Source organism: Cydia fagiglandana, chromosome 3 (assembly GCF_963556715.1).
Source record: "Cydia fagiglandana chromosome 3, ilCydFagi1.1, whole genome shotgun sequence".
Lineage (NCBI taxonomy): Eukaryota > Metazoa > Arthropoda > Insecta > Lepidoptera > Tortricidae > Cydia > Cydia fagiglandana.
In genome coordinates this window covers 20,209,512-20,222,823 of record NC_085934.1, presented here as the reverse complement: position 1 = coordinate 20,222,823, position 13,312 = coordinate 20,209,512, and the positions used below count along the sequence as shown (strand labels likewise).

At 34.1% G+C, this 13,312-nt stretch overlaps 1 protein-coding gene across 1 annotated transcript in view; it reads left to right on the top strand.

Annotated features, from left to right (window-relative positions):
* Nucleotides 1–2,142: 2,142 nt before the first annotated feature.
* Nucleotides 2,143–13,312, top strand: part of LOC134680355 (17-beta-hydroxysteroid dehydrogenase 13-like) — a 33,026-nt gene continuing 21,856 nt past the window's right edge. Inside the window, exons 1-2 of the mRNA XM_063539480.1 lie at nt 2,143–2,240; nt 6,459–6,528. Of these exons, the coding sequence (XP_063395550.1) occupies nt 2,183–2,240; nt 6,459–6,528 (128 nt within the window). The 5' untranslated portion in view covers nt 2,143–2,182. The remainder of the gene's footprint in view (nt 2,241–6,458; nt 6,529–13,312) is intronic.

Here is a 13,312-nt window from a genome sequence, read left to right as displayed (position 1 = left end):
ACGCATTTTTGCTCTCGCCGGCCGGGGTATGTTTATTGGGCATGAGAAGATAGCAAATGACTCAAGCTATCTGCCGTTTTAATTTGGCAAACGATGTACCAAACATCCTGTATATTTAACTATATTTAATTAGGTACTCATTGCTAGAAGTAAATAAGTAGGGTCATATGGTCTAATTGTTCTCACCATATGACCAAATACTTACACTTTAAAATGTATTATATTATATGTACCTATAGGTATATTATATATATTATTACTGACACAGTCTGTAACGAGGCTTCCAACCACTTGACATTGGTACATTGTACAGACCGCGTAGTAGGATACCGATGCCGACCAAAGTGTTAAGGCTCCTCTTCACGTTGGGCCAACGCCAACGCCAACCAGGGACGCAGCCATGCGGTAGAATGAGATAGCAATATCACTTGCTCCCTCTAACGCATAAATGCGTCCCTCGATGGCGTTGGGGTTGGCCCAACGTGAAGAGGAGCCTTTAGCCCTACGACCAAGGTCAGGGTGACTTTGGAGTGACGGAAGCTTGGTTGCCGCAAAAAATTCAAAAAATCACTGATGAAATATTATGACTGCAGTTTATTAGCTCCATATCGCAAACATCTCAATTCATGATAAGCTGCAGCATGTGGCTCGACCTAATTCGCCGGCACACTCCGTTGATACATTCAGTCACTCGCACCGCCCGCGCGCCGCGGTCGTGTCAGACGATTAAAAATAAAACGCGCCGGAATTAAAAAGTTTGTGTTCCATTTTTTAATTTGAACTCGGGTTCGTTCGCTTTGTAAGTATTTGGGGTTTTTAAATTGGCTTTGTAGAGGATTGTTTTGTTTAAAATTAATTACAATAAAAACAACACCTACAAGATTATTTATACGCATATTCCTTAAGGATAATATATTACGACCCGATAAAAATAGTTGAGTTTAATCTGTGTTAGCAACCATTAAAAAAGTAACCAATGGTATTTTTTTGTTTCATATTTTAATTTATTTAATAGCGATATAATGGTACCTATATAACTGAGCACATTAATTCTCGATTATGTGTTATGTCAATAAATTGAAATTAAGTGTAAGAATAAAATAGAAAAAACTTAATTGCGCAATTATTTAATTAAAAGCTGAATTAAACGCTGCAGCTGAACGTACCTATAATAGTACTCGTAGTACTAAATTAAATAGATAGGTACAGTCGCCATCAGATATATCGGAGCGGCTAAGGTGCTCACAAATATCTGAGCACGCCTCTATTGTCAGGGCGTTAGAGTGCGTGTTCAGATATTGTGAACACCTTGGCCGCTCCGATATATCTGATGGCGACTGTACAAGTGTACAAGAAGGCTGTCAACTATCGATTTTCTTGACATTCAAAGCCACCGTAGTGATATATTATGATATGATAGGTGAATGGAAAACATGACATTTTCACGCCCCAGGCGGGGAAAAGTAAATGACAGGCTGCAGGCTATTTCCCGCGCAAGTTGAATGACATAATTTAAAATAAGAAAGTCTTCCAATTTTAAAATATGACATTAATTATAGCGTAGAGTCCAGTAAGTACACGGTATTCAAGGAAGGTAAAACGTACCTATATACCTATACCACGTATACCTACCTATAGAGGTAAAACGTTCCTGAATATTCTATGGTCTATCTAAGATGCGATCAACCTACCAACAACCTACTGAAAAATTGTTGGTGTTAATGTTTATTTCAGGTGAAGCATTCTGTCACTATACCTACTCGAGAAAACCAATAAACTATTGGTACTTATAAAATAGAGAATAGTGCGGTTAATACTTAGCGCAGTTTCTATTTTTTTTTAATTTGCCGCCATTTTCCAATGACATTGACCATACCATCAAAAATTCGTCATATAACACCTTAGTGAAATTCTAAAAAACGCATACATATTAAATCTTATTTATAAATTATAAATTTATATATTATTCAACCTATTGACTTATCCTTGAAAATTGCATAAGTATAAAGCAGTATCAGCTATGATCTTAGCCTATATCGAATAGCAAAATAGAAAAAAAAAATCAACAGCAGCTGTCAGCGAAATTCATTACTACCCACAGTTATCCTTTTCTCGCCACATAGACCTCGTGTTATTCGAAACGTGTGTGTAAACATTTGGAAATAACTTTTTTCATACAAAAATGCCTAAATCATACATTTCATTGATTGGAAAACAAATGAAACTGTGCCGACGTGAATGTAAGTTTATTTTATTGTAATCGGTAATTAACTAATCACGAGTACATTAGGTACATCTCAGCTTCGGTTTCAGTATCATATTAGAATATACATCTCTGTTATATTTTGTAGTAATTAAGTATTTATTTTTAAGATTATTACAATGTAATATTTACCCAGGTTTTGGTCGTTGTATTTATAAATGTTGCTAAGTATTTCTCATGTTACTAAATAGGTACCTACCTACCTATATGATATTCCTGTAAATGTATATAGACTTGTAAAAGGGCTCTTGAGTCCTACCTACTTGCAGAATACATTTTAGAATTTGTAATATTTTAAAGAAATGCAAAATTATAATTCGTGGTCATAAATCGTGGATTCAAACGTCAGTCGTGTGTCCGACACGAAAGGCTGGCCAGGCCAGGGTTCTTATTATCGACACATACATAGAACAAAGTCTCTAATGGAAAATCTAAATCTGTTATTTAATGTGATATGCTACGAAAACATTCGAATCTGTCGAACCGATTGATCAAATTCAGAGCTTAGATGATAGATCACTTGTTTAAGTTTAGGTATAATTACTATCTATCATTGTCACCAAGTACTTCACAGACCCCTAGTGGAAAATTTCATTCGATAGAGTAGAGGGCTTTCGCGTTTGAGTTATGTCTATTTTTGCATGGGATTTTGAACAGCGCGCCAACCGTCCGTTTTCGAAACTCAAAATCCCATAAAAATACACTTAACGCAAACGCGTACGTCAAGCTATCCAATGAAATGTACACTAATTAGTTTACTGTTCTAATGTAGTTGTGATAATAAATATGCTAATACATTCATTATCAACAGACCCAGTTACGATAATATGTATTTATTTACTGTGGCAGTTTGAGCGTGGCGTGCTTGCCCTTATGGGGTCAAGGAATCTTGTTGCTACCTATTCGATTTAGTAATTAGATGTTAGTACATTTAAGATACTTAAATGTATTCAGTTCAATACGGGGACTGTAATGTTCTGCCACCAGAGTGCAGCACTAGCACATATTGTACACCATAGAGTAACTTATACATACAACACAGTTCTTAAACAGTTTTTTGGGAAGTTTTCACTACCTATTTGTCATACATTTGACCAAAATGCAATACCTAAGTATGTGCAGCAGTCACTCGATGTAAAAGAGTATACTGAGGGAAACTTTGTTATGTGTTAATAGTATTATGTACCTAGGTATAATTCGTTTCTTTAGGATTAAAAAGGATTCCGCACGTTCTAAATAAGGTAATTACCTAATTTATGCGATAATATTTTAAGTAATAAACTATAACTACTCAAAGTGCAAAGTGGTTGTTGATATTATTTCATCATTAAAGATAAGTACCTACAGTATAAATTGTATAAAGTGCTCGATAAAAATGTAACTGCTAAGCTCTACTCTTGATAAAGTAAAATAAACAAATCATAGTCGTCTTGTTTATTTTACTGCTTACTAGTTTAATTACTTAAGGTAAGTACCCCTATTAACGAGGGGGTTAAGCAACTTTTACAAAGACAGCCAAAAATGAGACATAAGCTGGCTCTATATGGACAATGACATATTTTTTTATGATAGTTTGTATATCGAAATGTATGTTTCATTCGTTTTTGGACTTGTTTTGGCCAATTATATAGAAAAAAATAATTATTAAACCTAAAACGTCGAAATCGCCTATTACCGTGGTAATTGATAATTGCTACCCAAATACCGCGGATAAGGGTTCCTTTTTACGAGGGTAAATAAACCCATCGCATTTTTAGTTCTTACATTTAACAATAGTAGTTAAATATATAGTAGGTATTATACTTAATCAGATTTCCAATCATAAGATTCAATTAATTTTTTTTTGGCTTTTAAGGAAAAATAAGAGAATTTTTAGTAAAACATAATTATGAAAGTGAATTCCTTTGAGTCTACTTACACCTACTAACTACACTTAGATAATAATATATATGACTTAGGAACAAATATCTGTGTTCATCACGCAAATAAATGCCCATCAACATCAAATTGATCCAATGATACAAGATATGTGAAATCAAATATTAAAATAAATTAATTTTGGATGTACTGCATCTATTATGTAGTATGTACACACTACACACAATCCAAACATAATTTTAAATTAATCAGAAACGTAACTTAAATATAAACTAAATATGTATAAAATAAACAACCTACTGAAACCCGTCCCGGGCTGCCCCCGACGCAAAGGTGCCCATCACGCTCGCTGCGTTGTCGCGTTGGATTGCGATTGTATGTTGGTGTATTATATGTTCTAATTAAAATAATACAATAGGTTTTATAACAATTATATTATAAACCTATTTATTTCCTATCAAAGTTGCAGGTGGGTCGGTATTGGGTTCCCATACATCTTATTACCGAGTGATGTCTTTTGTTACCATCGCTAAACGGTTTAATTCACATTATTGTAAAACTCATTTGCGAGTAATAAAAATAAATAAAGATCGCGTATATTTTGAACACAATCAAAATGGAAGATACTAAATATTACAAAACATTGTATATAGCAGACTTGACAGCCATGCTTTTGTTTTTATATCAATATTTAAACAAGACTCTCATATAATGGTTTCTAAGGAAACCTCCAGTTAAGTGCTTAAAACTGTAGTCAAAATTAAGAGTTCTTGAATAGATTTCATACCACGTTAATAGCTATTTAGCTTTATAGATGGTTAAATATTTCAATAATATCAAGAGTTAAGGAAATCTGTATTTACATATGAATATATGACCCTTCGAACTTAAAATACCGTTTCCGCTATTACCGAGGTACACCTCGAAATTAGGAACCACACCAAAAAATGGAACTCAACACCGAGGTTTTTAATTTCCTGTTTTTTACTATTGGTAAGCAAATATTTACAAATTGAGGATTAGGGAACCATAAATATCATAATTAAGAATTGATATAAAATCTTAGTCTTTCTTTAATATTCACCATTACTATGAAAATCACTGAATAAAATACGCGTTTGCTTACTTGAGATGTTGCGCGTTACTATGGAGCATTCAAATCCTGCGCCCCCGATGAGTTAGTTTACGGTTTTCGAATTATTTACTTTGTGTTTCTTTTCTAGTGCTATACTTATTCGACAGTCCATAGAGAAGGCTTTATTTGTGTGTATTTCAATTTAAAAAAAGTCAATAGGCTTTCTTATAAAACGCTTTTTTGTACATAGCGCGGTAATCAGTGCCGATTTTAATGGGCTCGTTAATAGGGGTACTTACCTTACTTGTAATGTCACGACGAAGCAGTGGTGGCCGAGTGGATATGACGCCCGACTTTCAATCCGGAGGTCGCGGGTTCAAATCCCGGCTCGTACCAATGAGTTTTTCGGAACTTATGTACGAAATATCATTTGATATTTACCACTAGCTTTTCGGTGAAGGAAAACATCGTGAGGAAACCTGCATACATCTGCGAAGAAATTCAAAGGTGTATGTGAAGTCCCCAATCCGCATTGGGCTAGCGTGGGGACTATAGCCCAAGCCCTCTCGCGCATGAGAGGAGGCCTGTGCTCAGCAGTGGGTCGTATATAGGCTGAAATGATGATGATGATGATGATGATGAATGTCACGACCAAGTCGTCAACGTGGGTTTTATTAAACTACACTTATTTTTACCGGAATCATATCATTTAACATTACTTTAATTTTTTTTTCTTTAGTATATGCCATCTACTTCAGTTTGTAATTTATATAATATAGGAGTGTGACTATGGCTTAATTGGCTAGTTAAAATATTTAATAAAATAAGAATTTGATTTGCTCCTTAGTTTAACGTATTTTAATGACGTCATTAAAAAACGTCAAACATAATAAAGGCAAGGCAGTGAGAAGGATATTTGACTACTCATCCATATTTTATAGGTACCTAATTTATCTGCGGACAGCTAAATTCAATAAAGTCTGTCTAACCTAACTTTGCACCAACTTTGTGACAAATTGAGAAAGTGGCACTATGTATAAGTGTGCTTGGTTTGTTTCTATTTAGTATACCTTTTTACATAAACGTAAAACGCTTTTTGCTAGCATTAAATCAATAAATTAAGTACTATTAGTTTGTGATTGGCATGTGGTTTTTACAGGTTTTTTATAATGTCGTGTTAATATACTAGAGGTATATTAACAAAGGTGAATAAAAAATACATAATGTTGTTTTTTTTTTCAGATTTCATCATGTCTTCAGGCACAGCCACTAAAAATGGAACCGTCCAAGGATTAGCTGCCAAGGCGCCATGGTAAGTTTACTTTTACTTTTTATAACCACAATTTGCTCTCGACTGAGTTTTTTTAATATATAAACAGTAGCCTGATTTAAGTCTGTTGGTTCAAAGGGGCAACGCCGCCAGCATTCTAGGGTCCATTTCAGAAGCGGGTAGCTTTGGAGAGATATTATTACATTTCGTTTTTAGTTTTAGTTGTTAGTATTAGGTTTCGTGTAAGTATTGTTAAAACATTGTTGTATCTTGTATCACGTCATCATTAAAAAGCCTGTAGCCTGATTAAAATATTAAAACAATTTATTGTAAAAATATAGGCGTGGTTCATTTTCAGAGATTTCATATGTTGTTTGATATTTAAATTAACGAGCTTCAGAAAGAATCCCAAATGTATATATAATAATAATTCAATCCGGTTCGAAGGACCAAAGTAACCTATGTACCTAATTAATGTTTATTTTTGGTTAACAGGTTTTAAAACATTCTAATAATGGAAATATTTTATCAAAGTTCAAGGGTACTCGGCATTATTATTATAATATTAATTCATCGGATGGGCCGAAAAAAACAATCAACCGGATTTCGGAGAAGTAATCAGACAGTCTAATACAACTAAAATCTACATAAGTATAATTCTATTAAATTTATACAGGTTGGTGTAAAAACTTCTCTTTGACAGTTGTATTAAGAGGAAAGGTGACGGCCGGTCGCTTCTCCATACAAATGTATCCCCATTTCCTCTCTGGATATTGACATGACATTATGAAAAATATTTGTACATTAAATTGATGTATATTAATCATAGCTATGCCTCTACGTTTGACTCTTTTGGATTTTTTGATTATTGTATAAATTACGAGCGACAGATTTCATACAAGTTTTTGAATGCTCCTAACTCTAATAGTTATTAAAAAACCGGGCAAGTGCGAGTCGGACTCGCGCACGAAGGGTTCCGTACTATAATACAAAAAAAAATTAAAAAAAAACCAAAAAAAAAACGGTCACCCATCCAAGTACTGACCACTCCCGACGTTGCTTAACTTTGATCAAAAATCACGTTTGTTGTATGGGAGCCCCATTTAAATCTTTATTTTATTCTGTTTTTAGTATTTGTTGTTATAGCGGCAACATAAATACATCATCTGTGAAAATTTCAACTGTCTAGCTATCACGGTTCGTGAGATACAGCCTGGTGACAGACGGACGGACGGACGGACGGACAGCGAAGTCTTATTAATAGGGTTCCGTTTAACCCTTTGGGTACGGAACCCTAAAAATTGAAATAAAATCTAACGTAGAGGCATAGCTGTGTTTGATATGCAACAAATTGTGTAAAGATATTTTCAGTAATGTTAATTAATAGGAAAATGACGATTACGTTTGTATGAAAAGGCAATTACGCGCGGGTACCACTTTCGTCTTGACCTTAAGCACAGCGATACACAAACATACTATTTATTTTATTTATTTTTATTTTATTTTAGTACATGGAAAACCAACAGCGCTATATATATCCAGAAATTACAATAGAATCACAGAGCCAATTATAGTTTATTATTAAAAACCGGACAATTGCGAGTCGGACTCGCCCACCGAGGGTTCCGTACTGTTTAGTATTTCTTGTTTTAGCGGCAACAGAAATACATCATCTGTGAAAATTTCAACTGTCTAGCTATCACGGCTCGTCAGATACAGCCTGGTGATAGACGGACGGACGGACGGACAGCGGAGTCTTAGTAATAGGGTCCCGTTTTACCCTTTGGGTACGGAACCCTAAAGAGGTCGTTACAATAAGTAAAACCAACCGTACATTCTAAGAAAAGTCATCACAATACGTAAAACATATTATTATATTATTAGCATACACAGTTACACACTCTGATTCGGCCTTCTAGCTAGTCCAATGGAAATGGATTTATAAGTCAATTTGCAGGCGGCGCAAGAGCTGATCGAAGCTGCGGGGTAGGCGTGCACGCATGTCTCCGCCATTAACCTTTATCGGCTCGATTCGGAAAATGAATTAGATTTCTACTAGACTTCAACAAGTTACGATATGGATAATTTAAAGATATTTGTAAGATAAATATGTCAAATTTGACGTCTCCGCGATTCCTCTTGAACGATTTCGACAAGTTATGACTTAGATATCCAAGTCACATCAAGTCGATGTCTAATGTAGATCTAGTTGATCTCTAAATCGTCTCTAGATCTTGTGTTATCTCGAAATCCGAATATTCCTGTATGTGGCAGTACGTCACAAGTTTAATAGTTATGTAGGTACGATACAAGTAAAGTGCGAAAACGAAAAATAGGAAATGCTCTTCCACGCACTCCACTCCCTTCGATTCGCCACTCGTTGCGATTTACTTATTCGCACGTGCATCGTTTTGTACCACATATGGCCCTTTAAATTTTCGACTTAAGGTAGGTAGGGTAGGTAGGACTTTTAGGTAAGGTATCGATTGTTATCATCATTGAACACAAAGTATTTATAGGTTTATTAGGGGTGTGTCTTTCCTAGAAAACAAACCAAATGTCAAAATTACTAAAAGGTACCTACTTAGGATAAAGGATAAGATATTATGAAAAAATATTTATTAGTAATTTTTTTATATACCTATATTTATAATAATTATATCAAATACAAAATAAATTATTATTTTGTTTAATGTAAAAACTCCATTATCACATTATCAGTCACTTGGCAAACGGCTCGCGAGTCGCGATCAGGCGCGATTTAGGCGCACGCGCATGCGTCAGCCGTTAACCTTTTACGTGACCGACTTGACCCGGTGACAATGAATTCGAGGCCCAAGGCCATTCAGTTTTGGACAATTTTGGCGTCGAGTACATTCTCCGAGTCATTATACTTAGGAAAAAAAATAGGGTAGGTAGGTACAGTCGCCATCAGATACATTGGAGCGGCCGAGGTGCTCACAAATATCTGAACACGCCTCTATTGTCAGGGCGTTCAGTGCTTGTTCAGATATTGTGAACACCTTGGCCGCTCCGATATATTTGATAATGATTGACTATACTAATTTAACATTAATTTCATAATTTATTATTTTGAACCATAACATAGGCAATATGACACTTTAGTATTAATCTAGAGACTGCCTATATTACTGTCAATGGTTATTGGTTATGTCGTACTTAAATTTCAACTATTTTTATGTTTTTGTCAAGCATAGGATCTTATAGTTTAGAGAGGGTTTTTCAACAATACCTATCATATGCTTTTAATAACAGTTAAGTTTTACTTAATAAGTAGTATTAATCTATTTTTATCCTATAAATATAAAATAACATACCTACTTATAGGTTAATAGTACATTACGATACAACCCGGCAACCTTCAAATCAAGAGTGAACAGGCACCTTCTGGGCGAGCTCGCTCCATCGTAGGCCACGTCTACGCCTCGGCTAGTCTGTGGCCATGAGTAAGCCTATTCATAATAATAAAAAAAACAAGTTTAGTATATATATAGTAGTTTATCTATGTAATTCAACTGTAACTCAATAAATTTGTATAAGTATATACTAATGACCTACCTAGTATGATCTTTGAACGCATCATTTCCTTTACATACGAATGAATATTACAATGTAGTCTTAAAGAAAATATGGCTGCTCAAGAAGTAATAGCAAGTAATTAAGTATATTACAAGCAGCTCATAGTTAAAAGCCATAAAATGTATTTATGTTAAAGCTGTACTCACTGTGATTACTGTGAGGCATGATCTCGTTAAACGGGTTTTGGAGTCATATATACAGTGTGTTTTCTGTAACAGAAGCAATAAATTAAACTGTAGGCTGTACGCCTCAAACTGACCAACATTTGTTCAGCAACTTTTGAAAATAACTCATGGTTTGATTTTTATTACACTTTAAAGTTTATTCTATGACGCAATGTATTGCAAATTTTGTCATGTTTACAGCGTGACAAGCAACGTCAAACACACTGATGTCAGCGTACATTGAAGGCAATATTTATTTTGTATGAAAAAGAGGAAGTCTAAAGAATTCATAATTTTTTAAAGTTGCTGAACAAATGTTGATCAGTTTGAGGAGTACAGCCTTTAGTTTAATTTATTGCTCCTGTTACAGGAAGCACCCTGTATAAGTTTGAAGGATTCTACGTTGCGTTAGCTAGTTACAAAGATAGATGTAAAGTAAGTAAAAGATACTTCGATTCGGTAGTATTCCTGCTCCTTATTGAAAAAATAATAAATAATATAAATATGAATTTCGCTTCCTTTACATTTAGAACAATGCTTAGGTACCTAATACCTAATAAATATGTTTATCCAGAATAATTATAATACAAGTCAACGTTAGGAAAAGTGATTATTATTAACGCAAGACAAAAAATAAGTTATATAGGTACCTACCTAAGTATTTGATTTCGGTCTATTGTCTATCGTTTTTAACTTGACTCAAAAATATTATACCTACTGTATGAAAATGTATGAATAATGGCATTAATGGGACATATTTTAGAGGTGTAGACCAATTAAACTTAACAATTAAATGCACTTAGTAATCAATTGTAGGCACTGTTTAATCCCTATCCGTCATCGTCGTAACTCTCACATACTTTTTTTTTTTTTTTTTTTTATTGTTCAGAACACATACAGTCATACATAAAAATATAGATATAACTTACAAAAAGATATAAGAACAGACCTGGAGGTTCATAATGTAAACATTAAAAGGTACAAAAGCGTTTTGCGAAGAGAAAATAAGTAAAACATAACTGATAATACTACAACCTACTAATTATAGTCATAATTTATTTTATCAAGAGCAGTTTGGATCTCGTATGTTCTTTTAAAGCTGCAAGAGAGTGCATAAATGGATCGATGTCACAGAAATACTCATTATAGTTTTTTGATACTCGTTTGAAAAAAGTATGTCTAGAATAATTAGTTCGTGCGAAACTCACATAAAACAAATTACGAGGACGTAAGGAGCGATGCGGTACATTAAACATAATATTTTGTAGCAAATTTGGACAATTAATTTCATTTTTTAAGATTTTGAAGAAGAAAATTGTGTCTAAGAAGAGTCTTCTATTACAAAGGGAAATCATATTGAAATGTTTGGCTGACTTGGCTGATGATTCCAGAGGAGTACCGGTTCTGTAACAAAGTGCTCTCAAAAAAACATTTTGTATTCTTTCTAGGCGATTAATATGGACATGGTATTGAGGACACCAGATTACAGACCCGAACTCAAGAATACTTCTGACGTAAGAATAAAATAGTATTTTAAGAGTGCAGGGGCGTCTAAAGGGTTTACCCATTCGTAGTATCATACCTAGATTTTTATAGGCTCGGTTACAAATTTTGTCAATATGAATATTGAAATTAAGTTGTGAGTCCATGGTAATACCTAGGTCTCTAATAGAACTAACACGAGTTATATGCTTCCCAGCTATTGAATAGTTAAAGTTGATTACATTTTGTTTACGGGAATACGTTATCACAAAACATTTATCTAAATTTAGGTACAGATAATTATTTGAACAATATTCATAAAAACTGTCAAGGTCTTGTTGTAGACTATGACAATCTTTTCTTTATTCTATACTTTTTAATCCTGCAACTCCCCGCTATCTCAAGGAACGTTTCCCTTATGTAAATTCTCTTAGATCCTCTCAAAATTTGCTCCTATCTGTGCCATCTTCCTCTTCCAAATTCTATAATTGCTCATTTACTTTTCGGGCCATTCGACTATGGAACTCCCTCCCTGTCGAGTTAAGACGTTCTCAATCTATTACCTCCTTCAAATCAAACCTTAAGGAATACTACCTTTCCCTACCTTAGTTTTTCATTTTTATAATATTGACACTGTTGTTTCTTTATTTAATATATACTTTTTATGTATGTCTATGTATGTTTATGGTTATACGTATTTAAGTATGTTTATCTATAGTAATATTTTGTGTTGTTAAGTTATTTTTTTCTTTGCGCCACCTACCGTATATTCTAATTCTTATGTCTCCGATACCCAAAGGTTGTCTGGAAGAGATCGCTCTTAAGCGATAAGACCGCCTGTTGTTACCTCTACTGTCTTTGTTTATGTTATTGTCCATTTATTGTAAACTACGTGTATGTGAGGTGTGCAATAAAGAGTATTGTATTGTATTGTATTGTATACCTTCAAAATCTTGCACGAAATAATATTGCTAAATATGTTTGTTTAACATTTACATCTTTGGCAATTTCCATTGACCCTGACTAAACCTGTAGTAAGAGTAATATGGTCGACGTCATAGTATAATGACTGTATTATACGAGTATTTATAAAACATCCGCTATACTCTGATAAGAAATAAGCAATGACGGACGCTTTATAAATATACAACGAGAAATACAAACAAATTCTTTTGAATTAAACTTAGTAAAAAAGTATACAATTCCGTGTTTAGAGTGACTAATAGATCTTCACATTATAACGTTAAGAACTAAAACGATTTCTCTAAATTAGGCGCAATGAGGCGCGTTGGTAATGGATATTCATACAACATTGCCCACCTAGGCCGGTAAAATGACCTAAGCGCGCGTCAGACGGCGCACCGTACACCGTAGTTTCAGGTTGTGATTATAATAGTTCAAGGTTTGTTTCTGTTTCTACGCATTATTGAGAAAAGCGGTATAAACAACTGTAAACTCGTGTAAACAAATTTACATTTAATAAATAAAATGTCATCGCTTTTTTCGACCCCTTACAACCTATCTTGTAGTCCATACTCCTAATTTCCTGGCCTTGGTACTCTTACTACTGAATAAATAAT